The following is a 12872-nucleotide window of genomic DNA, read 5'->3' as shown; positions in this document are numbered from 1 at the left end:
CCACACACATTGTTATTAGATTTGAAATTTATTTTCACATATTATATTTAACTAATATCACTTTTTAATTTTATTGTTTACCTATTTTTATTTTAAAATTTATTATTTAAGTTTTATATTTTTATACTTAATGTATTTCTATTAACAGTTTTTTTAAAAAATAAAAAAATTAAAATAGTCTTGTTTTAAAAAGGGCAGTTTTTCCCCGCACCTCTATATTTTTCTTCCTGGACCCCCACAATGTTATGCAAAGACCAAACTGTTCCTATTATTTTTTAAAAACCCTAAAATGCACTTGAACTGTATTTATTTTTTTGCATTCTGGATTATGGAATCTGGAAAATTTTCGAATTGGCACTTCCGGTAAAATTTTGGATTCACCAATCTGTAATTCAAAATATGCATTTCACATTAAAAAATCCATTATTAAAAAAAAACATTCCAAATCCACCAATCTGTAACAGAAATTTGCATTCCAGATTCATAAATCCATAATTAAAAAAAAAACATTTCGAATCCACCAATTCGTAACAGAATTAGGCTTCCGGATTCAGCAATCCGAAAATCAATTATTTATGTAAAATTTGCTTCCAGAACATTCCCTCATAAAAAAAAATGATTCAGTTCCGGTTTGATGAATTTGTAGCACACTCACAGATCCCAATTTTCGGTAGCCACAATGCCCTTTTTTCAAATAAAAAGTCAAGAGTAGTAAAATTGTTTGGGTGCAAGAAGAAAAAAGCAGGAAGAAGAAGCCTTTAAAAAGTTGCGGAAGCAAAATGACGTACTTTAATCTATTTAAATTATTTAATATGTTGATTTATTGCTACATATTTAATGAATAAAAATTAGTTAGTAAATAAAGGATTAAAATGACTGTCATTTAAAAAATGCTAATAAAATGACGATATTTCAGTCTTTTAAATTTACTTTTTGTGATATATCAATATATATATAGTTAATATTCAATAAATTTTAAAATATACAATAATAATAAAATGTAAAAGAAATTACAATAGCTTTGAAAACTGTACTTTTGCCTCATTGAAAATTACGTAAAAACGACGCATGAAGTTGCGTGTTGGTGTGGCGTATTCTTCACGCGCCTTCATATATGTTTTTTTCATTGGTAGAGTAACTAACACCATTTACATACGATGTGTAACATCTATGTCATGCAACCATAACACACTCACAACATATACAATTTTTGTGATATTTACATGCCAACAACTAATAGATATTATTATAAATAAATAGATTTAAGAAAATTTAAAATATTTTTTTTGTATAAATTGCTCTTGTTAGTTGATTGGATTATTCAGTTGAACATCTTTATTCATTCTACCTTTTAAAACCTATATTTAAATATATTTTTTAGTTTTCATACATATTATTTCTAGTTTCTATAATTTTAATTGTAGAAACTAAAAATAAGATTAAAATACTTTCTCTATTCTTATTTTATTTATAAGAAAAACACAATTTTTAAAATATACTTAAATTTTAACTAGTTTTGAGAAATAATTAAGAGAAAATAAAATAATAAATTACAATTAAAGAAAACAAAAACAAAAAAAAACTCAAATTTGTAAGTGCTATTGAATAAATTTATGCAAATATTAGATATTAGATGAGAAACCACATAAATACTCAAATAATTAAAAGAATGAATCATAAAAAGAAATAAACAGATTAACTTAGAAAATATTAAAAAAAAATGTTGATATGTTGATAGACATATACCAGTTTATAACTAGAAAAAAATAATTTTTTTACTGAAATGTGGACCTCACATAAAAAGATAGTGTAATTTTAAAATTGCATTGTGAAAGACGTCAATTTACATTTGTCAATTTACATTTGTGATGTAAAATAATGTAATTTTAAAATTGTTCCATTTCTTGACGTGAGAACCACAATTTAGTCAAAAATTATTTCTCTTTTTATTTGTAATCTGATATTGAATTATCAACAAAAACACTTAAAATAAATGAGAAATGATATAAAAAAGTTTAATGAATTATGAAAACTCATATATGAATAAAAATAAATTAGTAATGATAGAAAAATGACACTAAACATCAATAAAATTGAGTGATAATTAATAATATTCTTCTCCATCACAAGACATTATCTATGTTCTTTTATAATGTATTCATAACTTTGGTACTCAAATGATAAACTCTTCTTTGATTTATTTTGATATATAACTTTTCTCTTCCTTAATATTTAACTTTTCCATTTAATTCTCACATAACATTTTCTTATAAACATAATAATTCTTTCTTCAAACATTTATTTAACACATATTTCTATTCTTAATTCTAATGATTCTCCTCTCCATATGTATATAATTCCAACATGGAGATAAATCAAAATTTCTTATTTAATTAACTTTAAAAATTCCTTCCAATAATCATTAACAATACAGCATAAAATATAATTTTAATATAGAAACAAAAAAAAAAGTTATCCACATTTCATTTACTACAAAAGATACTAACAACACTAATTTGTTTCTTCCTTTTTTTTTAATAAAAGTTTCTACTCATAATGTTATCTCTTTTTTTAAACTTGGATAAACATAGATATATTAGAGAAAACACTCTCAGACAAATTATATGTATGGGAAATTGATAAAATAATAGATATGAATAAATAAAAATACATTTTTATCTTTATTTATTTATAATATTTTAATAATTTTTTTTTATCATAAATTACACCATACATCCTTAACAAGTGTTTAAGGGTATAATTATGTAGTAAGCCTTTTTTTAACAACGTTCTTAATTTATTAAGTCTGAGATATATCTCCTTTATTTAGTCCATATGTTTTTTTTTATCCTATATTTTTTTTATCTTTACCTATTTTAACAATGCAAATGCTACTGTGGAATTTTTTTCTTCCCAACTGTTTTTAACACATTTTATATTCGATAAATAACATAAATGAATTTCAAATACTAATAAAAATATTAAATGAAAAACATACAAGAGAACACACAATACAATTTATTCATAAGGTAAATTCTTTAGGATATATCTTTTATTATTAATTAAAATTGACTAAAAATCATAAGTTACTTTGAATCTTGAATTTTTTTAGTGTATTAATTTTTATTTTTATTTTATACGTGCGGATACAATTTATTCAAAATGTTATCAGTATATTCCTTTGAATTTATCTTTTATTATTGATTAAAATTTATCGAAAATAAAAAATTATTTGAAGTCTTGCTTCTCGTTTGACACATTTATTTTAATTTTACGAATACAATTTATTTCAAAAGGAGAATGTTATCAATATAATTTTAATATATATATATATATATATATATATATATATTAATTTCGCATATGTGGGTAAAATTTACGTTAGTATGTTACCAATGTTACATTTTTTATTAACTGAAATTTATTGAAAAACACACCTAATTTTGAATCTTACTTCTTTTCAAAAGAGTTTTTTAAAAAAAAAACTTTTATACTCTAGAAATCTGAATAAAAAATGGTGTGTTTGGAGCATGTTGTAAAATGTATTTTCAACAGTTTTCTTTTAACATATTTTATGCTTTAAATTAGTTAGGCTGTGAAAACTGTGGTAATACATCTTCAATCAGTAGAGTGATTTTCTATTTGGAATACGTTTCCATACACAACACATCATAAACATTCTGGTGCCCATTTACTCAAACGTTTGATGAAAAAGTTGCTTGATTCTGGTGAGGCATCACCATCAAGGAGCCTGGTCATTTCATTAGTTTACACCAAACAATCCCTTTGATCAGCCTTACCAAATGAATTACATATTCTTGGTAACTTAGCATGCCAACTTTTGAATTCTTTTTTAAAATCACTTTAACATGGAAATTATCCTTTGCTTCGATGCTGCAATATTATATTTATGTATAATATATATATATATATATATATATATATATATATATATAAATATTCTAGTGAGTTAGTGTGCTTCACAAGCAGCAACTAAAAGTGAAACCAGAAACAAGAGTGTCAGAACAAAATAGAAACATTAGAAAGAAAAACTACATTCATATATCTCATGGTTTCAGAAATACTGTGACCCCATTTCAGTTTGCTTGCAGCTTTTTGATTCTTTCAATGCCTCTACCAACCACTGTTTTTCCAGGTAATTAAGGTCTAAATTACAGCACTATGGGTCTTCTTTAATGCATTTTTTTATCTGTAAAAGAATTAATGACTTTTAAGTTGTGTATTTAACTTGTGACTAGATTCAGTGGTCCACATTATTAATGTTTTTCTTGGCTTTAGCTCCTTCTCATTTGTATCCTCTGGGGCATATTGAAGTGCACACTTCAGAGGGTGTTCTGTGTTGCATTGAAGTTATGTCGAATTAGTTTGTGAATTTATTGAGTTCTCAAGTTGGATTTTCTTGTGATTATTCTGCATTAAAGGGTCTAGAAGCTTTTATCTATGTCCTTTAATAGTTCTTCTGATGAGATCCATGGCCTTATGGTTCTAGGCATGACAATAAAGAACAGTAGACGTGTCGCAGTTCAAATTGATCTCCCCATTCATATTGCCGCTGGCTATTCTTTAATTTTTTTTTAAATTTTATCTGTAAAATTTTAATGACTTTTATGTTGTCATGTTGTGTATCTAACTTGTAACTGGATTCAGTGGTCCACATTATTAGTTTTCTTCTTGGTTTTAGGTCCTTTCCATTTGTACACCCTACTCTTTTTTTTCTGGATTATCTTGATCACTTTGTAAATATGATCCTTCTACTCATGAGTTAAGAACTTCTGTGCATGTGTTTATTAATTAAATTCACACTTCACTAGCTGTTCTTGTTGCATTAAAAATATGTGCAGTTTGTAAAATCATTTTGAGTTCTCAAGCTGGATTTGCTTCAGAGGGCTGGTGATTGGTGTACTCATTCAACCAAGTCAAATCCATCACCTTAGAAGCTATGGTTCTAGGCATGAGAGGAAAGAACAGGAGAGGTTTCACAGTTCAAATTGATTTCCTCATTCACATTCAGGAGATTAAGCCTTGGCCCCCATCACAATCTCTAAGATCCCTGCGATCCGTGTTGATAGAATGGAAGAATGGTGAATGTGCATCAGGTTCTACTGCTCTTGCTGCTCCTTCTCTTGGTTCAGTTATAGGTGAAGGAAGAATCGAATTTAATGAGTCATTTAGGCTACATGTAACTTTGTTGAGGGATATGTCTGTAAGAAGTGGTGACACTGATGTGTTCCAAAAGAATTGCTTGGAGTTCAACTTGTATGAGCCACGAAGAGATAGGACTATTAAGGGTCAGTTGTTGGGAACTGCAATCATAGACTTGGCAGAATATGGGACACTTAAAGAGTCCTTGATCACTAGTGTTCCTATGAACTGCAAGAGGAGTTACAGGAACACAGAACAGCCACTTCTGTTCCTTAAAATTCAGCCTCTTGAGAGGAATCGAGCTAGTTCCTCATCCAAGGAAAATAATGGTGGTGAATCAGTATCAACACTCATGAATGAAGAGTATGCTGAAGAAGCTGAAATTACCTCTTTTACTGATGATGATGTCTCCTCACATTCGTCTACAGCTGCAGCTTCTCCTTCCCTTGACTCCAGAGGGTTTACCTTGCTGAAATTAATAAAGGTAATTGCTTATGATTTCTTTTGATAGTGTTAGAAATGTAATATAGAATCATTCATTTGTATTCACCTAGAAGCTTAAGATTAAAACACATGGTCCTATAAAATGTACCCATATAGAAAGGAGAGTTCCTTAAATACTTCTCAGTCCCACTTCATGAACCAGAATTTTGATATTTTATATGCTGATATTGCAAGCTTTTAGGTCAAATAGATGAGCCTAGCTCTGACATATAGAATATACCATTGCAACTTTTGAACGAGGTTTATAACTTGCCATCAGCAGGGTGGATGGACCTAGTGAAATCGAATTATAAATGCCTCAATCTTATCTATAAAAAGTAGTAACAATCATATTTTTCATCAATAGTGTGATAAATTTCTGAGGTGGTTTTCTTGTCTGTGGTATAATGAATATATCAAGAAATTCCTCTGAAAGAAATATAGTAATTTCAATTGAATTGCAGAATGAAGCAACTAGGAACACTGGTGTGAATGCCATGGAACATACCTTTGCCTCCGAAACAAGGTTTGGAAACATGAATATGATGCAACAAGATACACACCAGAAGCTTGAGAGGAGTTCTTACATGTCATCATTGGATGTATCTTCTATTACGAGGAGCAACACAAGAAGCAGTGGCCATGAAACTTTGGATCAGAGTTTTCAAGAAAAGCTTGCTAACTACAGAAATATAGTTGCAGATGTCAAAAGAAACACAAACGGAAGTACTTTTGGCATTTATTCAAAACAAACATCATCTCAAGATAGAGCTCAATTCACTGGCAAAAATCCTGGCTTTGAAAACTGTGATGCAACTGAATATGATGACAAATTAAATGGGAGATCTACAGAAGCTGACAAATATTCTATGAAGGAGAGTGGAGGTGATAAAGTTCGCCATGATTCTGTGGAGGACATGAGTGGAAATGAAAATTATGCTTTGGATAGTCAAAACTGCATAAAGGATGAAATATTAGAAGCACAAGATGGCAAGGATCAAGCTTCAATGGATAGCAATACATATTCTTTTGGAGGGTCAAATATTGCTATGCAGGAAAATATTCTCAAAAGTGAAAGACTAAAGAACATCAAGTCTGTGAGGATACCAGCAGACATTGCCCGGAATACTGGATCGCTTGGTAGCAATCATCAAGTTGAATTAAATGAAAATGGCATTCTTGGACATTCAAAAAACAGTGGAGGGAACAGAAGCAATGAAAGAAGAGATTCTAAGATTCATACAAAGGAAGCAAGAAATGGTACTTCAGATGGAAAAGTTGAGCAGTTGGAGAAGAAGATAAAGATGCTTGAAGGAGAGTTAAGGGAAGCAGCTGCAGTTGAGTCTGCTTTATATTCAGTAGTTTCTGAGCATGGAAACTCCACAAGTAAAGTTCATGCCCCAGCACGGCGCCTTTCCAGGCTCTATCTTCATGCTTGTAAAGAAAAATTTCAAGGAAGAAGGGCTGGGGCAGCTAAAAGTTCTGTTTCAGGATTAGTACTTGTTACAAAGGCATGTGGAAATGATGTCCCAAGGTACATTTGAGCCCTATTCTTACTCCATTTTATTCTAAGATTTTTCCCAATATCCTATCACTGAAAATTAACATTGTGTGAGGGATACTGACACTGGACACGGACACTGTAATCTTTAAAGTGTAGAACATGAGGACACAAATCTATATATTATATCAGTAAGAATTATATAAATTCATAATCAAAATTTACGTGATCAAGTATGACTTGGTTTTTTCTTTATGACAAGAAGATGCTTTCCTTGGCTGGTTCAAAATGATTTGTTCCTTATTTCTATAATCATAATAAAAACTTATCCAATAAATTTGAGTTTTTAGAAAATTACTGTATTTGTTTTTTTAAAATTGTGTTGGAACCGTATTAGAATTGTCAAAAGACCTAAAAGATTTTTTTGAATTATACACTTCACCAATACATGTCATATAAGTGTTGTATGTATTGGTGTTCGATACATGTGTCCGACACCAACACATAATTTAAGAGGCCCGAGCTTCATAAGAATCACAAGCTGCACCATCATGAAATGTTGTAATATCTTTTGTAAAACAAAATTGATTGTTCTTGATTTGTTAATTCAGGAAACAAGAAGCTGAGTCACAGAGAATAGTTCCCACATGTGATACATTGCTATCAAAATACATTCTAAGATGAGAATGGACTAAAACTAAAATTTATTTTCAAATAATGAAGTAGAAATCCAGCACAAAACTCTTGACATAGACGGGTTAGATTATTAACGTTTAGAGTTTGTTCAAGTGATGTTCTGATGAATTTTGTTGCCTATGATGGAAACTGTAGTTTCTCATGAACTGTGCCAGCTGATTGATCTCTTCTTGCATGACTACAGGTTGACCTTTTGGCTGTCTAATACTGTAGCGTTGAGAACAATTATAAGTCGAACCGTCAAAGATCCGTCAAATCCTGCAGGATCTGGTAGGAGAAGGAAAACTGAGGAGGAGGGGCATGGCAAGATAACAGCCTCACTGAGGGTGAAGGGGTTACACCCCAGAAAAAATGAAAATACAGCATTAGGATATGGAGGTTTTGGTAACTGGGATGATCCCCAGGTACTCATATCAGCACTGGAAAAGGTGGAAGCATGGATCTTCACTCGCATTATAGAATCTATCTGGTGGCAGGTAATGCCTTAATCATATCCTCCCCTTGAACAATCCTACAACAGATATCTATTTGTTGATGATTAAATTACACAAAATTCCATTGTAATCTAACATGAATCCTTCTTTGTCAATGCCCAGATTTTGATTCCACATATGCAACACACAAAGTTCAACAGCAAAGAAGTGGTTTCAGACTCAAGAAAAAGCTACAGAAGGACTTCTAGCTCATGTGATCAAGAGCAGGGTAACTTGTCTCTATATATTTGGAAGAATGCTTTTAGGGAAGCCTGTGAAAGGATCTGTCCTATTCGAGCTGGAGGGAATGAGTGTGGCTGTTTGCCTATGCTTTCTAGATTGGTCAGTCTAATTAAATAGTTTCACAATCTGTGTTAAAACAAACCAAAGTTTTCATCATATTGCTTTTAGCAATTTGTTTACATCTTTTAGACCTGAATATAGATAATGGAGCAATGTGTTGCGAGATTAGATGTGGCTATGTTCAATGCTATTCTTCGAGAATCTTATGATGAAATACCAACTGATCCTGTATCTGACGCTGTTAGTGATCCCAAGGTTCTCCCCATTCCACCTGCAAAAATAAGCTTTGGAGCTGGTGCACAGCTGAAAACTGTGGTAACTTCTTAATGTGTCTGTCTATAAATGTATCTATGCAATGTGAATTTTTACATCTGGCCATCCACTCATACCCTTAATTTGTCCAACCAAGTTACTTTCTTCTCTTATGAATGCTTATGACATAAATGCAGCTTTTAAATTAGGCCATGAACTTGGATTTTTGGTCTGGAATTGCCTGAATGGCTGTTGAATTAGAGGGTGAATGTACATTTTTTAATACAAGGTCTCTATGTTATTTCCTTATCTTTATTGTTACATTCTTTACATTTATGTCACCAATCTGTCATTGTCAGATTGGGACCTGGTCAAGATGGTTGAGTGACCTATGTGGCATGGATGATGATGACTCAATTGAGGATAAAGCTGAAACTGATAACAATGAACAAAGACAAACTGCATCCTTAAAGCCCTTCAGTCTTCTCAATGCTCTAAGTGACCTCCTCATGCTTCCCAAGGATATGCTGTTAACAGCATCCATCAGGAATGAGGTTAATTTGGCAATGAAATTGAACTTTTCTTCATGCTGTTATTGTTTCACTGTTCATGCTAAAAGGATTCTTGTTTCTTAAGGTATGCCCTATGCTCAATGCAACACTTATCAAGAAGATTCTGCACAATTTTGTCCCAGATGAACTTTGCTCTGATCCTGTTCCCTCTGGTGTCTTTGAGGCTCTGGACTCAGAGGTTAGATATCCATATTTGCACTTCAATTCTTTTTGCCTTACTACGTAGGATCTTCTGTTCAATATGATATAAAGAAACAAGTATTCATGGGAATAGATATACAAGGAGTGAATATGATATAAAGATTGTAATATGATTGTAATGTACACTTGAAGTTTCATTCTTATATTGATTTTTCATTGCATTTTTTTAAAAGAACATTAAACACCAGTGTTGACATGTGTTTAGCTGTTTCATAAAGGAATCTGATTTTTTTTCTAAGTTTTGTTTGGAATTTGGAACAGAATGACATGGAAGATGGAAAGGAGCTTGTGAACAACTTTCCATGCATTGCAGCTCCCATTGTGTATTCACCTCCAACACCATCTTCCATTGCAATCATTGTTGGAGAAATGGGAAGCAAATATCATCATCTAAGAAGAAACAGATCATCAATTGTTAGGAAGTCACACACAAGTGATGATGAGTTGGATGAATTGAAATCCCCATTGTCTTCAATATTCTTGAGTTCTTCCTCATCCCAAAAAGTTTCAACAAAATCCACCTTCAACTTCAAAGAACTTAGCAACCAATCTCCTGTCAGATATGAACTCCTTAGGGATGTTTGGATCAACAGTGATTGGTAGTCTTCTTGCAGAAAGATTTCACACTCTTTCAAAGTGAGCTTCTATGTATAATGTGTATCAACCTTGGAGTTCATTAGTTGCTTTTGTAATTAGACTTAGAATTTTATCTTAATAACTTACATAATAAAAGTTTGCATTAAATATTGTTAAGGATTAATGATGGGAAATCTCAATTCTAATTGAAAAAAAAATATTATTAAAAATATATAAACACTTGTATCTAAGTTTTCAAGTTTTAAAATAATTGTGTAACTGGAAATTTTAAGTGAATTGAATTTGGAGACATTTTCCTGTCTGAAAAAGTTATGTTATCTAATTAAAAGGTAGCTAAGTTCATTTCACGATACTCAACTTTAATATTGAATCGAGAAACTATCATCACATCATTGATTCACCTCCTAGATTTGTTGATGAGATAAAAAACTTGTTGAATTTTTTTTCTCGACAAGTGAAAAAGTCAATTATAATACAATTAATAGAAGGAGTTAGCATATCCATAGGGATTAGTAAACCATTTGATAATTAATTAATTCTTTAGCTAAACTTCCATAGAAAGCACAAATCAAAGCACAATGTTTACAAAAAAACTAAATGAACTTGAACAGTAAAGTATACATTCAACCTTCCATTTTCATTGCAGTTAAACCAATTAGTTACTGAGAATCTGATAGTAATTAATCAATTACTTAATTAACTTCAATTGATCCCTACATTAAGCAACTTCAATTGATCTACATTAAGCATAGAACAGTTAAAACCAAAAGCATCAACTTTGTTGCCAACAATTGTAGCTTTTGTTTGGTTTAGTTTAGTTCAAAAAAGGAGATACATTTTCCAATGACATTCAAATTCTAAAAACAATTATAGATTTTTCAAGGCTCAAGCATTAAGCATGAAACTAACCCAAGAATTGAAAGTTAAATGTACTTATAGATATATGAGTCAAGAGGTAGAAAGAAGTTACAAATTCATTCAATCCCAACTACAATAAAGTTTAGCTACTCATTATGAATAGGATGATTCAATGAATACAAGATAAAAAACAAAAAAAAAGGGAATAACAATTGGATGGTTTGTTCAATGGATCACTTTTCTTTAATTTGAAGGCATCTTATCGCGGTCAATACGGATGTGGAAGATGGCGTTGTAGATCTCGAAGTTAGACTTGACACTACAAGAAAATCATTGAATAGAAACTAATTTTAGAAACAAAAAATAATTAGTTACTATATTGACTAAAATTATAGACAATTTTAGAGACTAAAAACATTTTTGGTTTCTAAATTAGTTTCTATTATTGATAAATAGTTTCTAAATTGGTATCTAATTAGCTACCAAGGTTTTTGCTACCAAATTTAGAATCTAAATAATTGGTAGTTAAAACCTTGATAGCTAATTAGAAACCAATTTAGAAACTATTTATCAATAATAGAAACTAATTTAGAAACCAATAATTTTTTTAGTCTCTAAAATGGTTTCTAATTTAGTCACTATAACAACTAATTATTTTTTGTCTCTAAAATTGGTTTCTATTTAATGTTTTTCTTGTAGTGTGAGATCGAGGACGGAACAGTCTTGGGGGAGGCCCATCACGACCACCGTGAAAGGCGGCATAGGCCTCGTCGTCGATCTCTCCTCCTCTACGGGTTCTGGTAAGGGACAATGACTCTGCTCTCCATTTTCTTTTCTTCTTTATTTCTCTTTCTCATTCTCTATAACCCTAATTGAATATGTAACTATTTCTTCTCTCCAATTTTTTAGTGTTTTTATTTAAATATATAATATTTTACATACGGATAAAATTCGTATGTAACTATTTTCATTTTTTAAATTAAATATATAATGTATATACGGATAATATCCGTATGTAACGAATTTTTATTTTTTTAATTAAAACTGTAATGTTGTATATACGTATATAATCCGTATGTAATTATTTTTGGATTATATACGGAAAAATCTGTATGTAATGTGTATTTACATACTAAATTAAATTCGTATGTAATGCTTAATTTACATGCGGATTCGTATCCGTATGTAATAATCAGTATCTAAATAAATAATTTCTTGTAGTGCTACACCAAAGAACACATACTATTATAAATGAGACTACGACTCTGTTTGGGATCTTTAGTGTAGTATTTAATTGTTTGGTTCTCTCCTATAGTAGCTTTGGTAATACCCTTACTAAATAAAAAAACTAATCCAAAGGTTGAAATGTGAGAAATAAAAAGAAAGTGAAAATGAAAATGAAAACAAAATAAAGTCAAAGACAAAAAAACCCTATCTGATTGTAAGAACAAATTGAAGACTGTGATACTAGAGATCAGATTCAAATACTTGTGTTTAAGCATCTTCATTGACAATAATGTGAGACGGAAGCACAAGATAAGAAGCGTATGAGAGGAGGAGAAAAGTTTACATGAGTTTGAGCGAGAGAAGGAGAGAATGAGAGTGATCAATCATGTTTCAATGACAATGACAATGAGACCGAGAGAACAAGCAAGACAAAGACTAAGAGAACAAACAAGAGTGTGAAACGAGACTGAGGGAGTGAGAAAGCAGAACGAGACATAGAGAGTGAGGAAGAGGAACAAGATTGAGATTTAGAGAGTAAGGAGAGTA

The 12872-nt window shown here is 30.8% G+C and overlaps 1 protein-coding gene across 3 annotated transcripts; it reads left to right on the top strand.

The window, feature by feature from the left end:
• The first annotated feature begins 3949 nt into the window (after positions 1 to 3949).
• Positions 3950 to 10404, top strand: LOC137837126 (uncharacterized). Of its 3 annotated transcripts, none has more exons than XM_068645992.2 (9): positions 3950 to 4156; positions 4863 to 5647; positions 6111 to 7180; positions 8028 to 8319; positions 8440 to 8658; positions 8761 to 8934; positions 9231 to 9425; positions 9508 to 9621; positions 9906 to 10404. In XM_068645992.2, exons 2-9 carry the CDS (start codon positions 4961 to 4963, stop codon positions 10245 to 10247), a joined length of 3093 nt encoding a protein of 1030 aa, XP_068502093.2. In that variant the 5' UTR covers positions 3950 to 4156; positions 4863 to 4960; the 3' UTR covers positions 10248 to 10404. The 3 variants fall into 3 exon arrangements, with proteins under 3 accessions (XP_068502093.2, XP_068502095.2, XP_068502094.2); XM_068645994.2 differs by having other exon boundaries at positions 3968 to 4156; positions 4905 to 5647; XM_068645993.2 differs by lacking the exon at positions 3950 to 4156 and having other exon boundaries at positions 4196 to 5647.
• The last annotated feature ends 2468 nt before the right edge of the window (positions 10405 to 12872 follow it).

The sequence above is a fragment of the Phaseolus vulgaris genome, chromosome 4, assembly GCF_051622355.1.
Source record: "Phaseolus vulgaris cultivar YP4 chromosome 4, ASM5162235v1, whole genome shotgun sequence".
Lineage (NCBI taxonomy): Eukaryota > Viridiplantae > Streptophyta > Magnoliopsida > Fabales > Fabaceae > Phaseolus > Phaseolus vulgaris.
The sequence above is the reverse complement of the archived record's forward strand: the minus strand, read 5'-3'. Positions and strand labels throughout refer to the sequence as shown.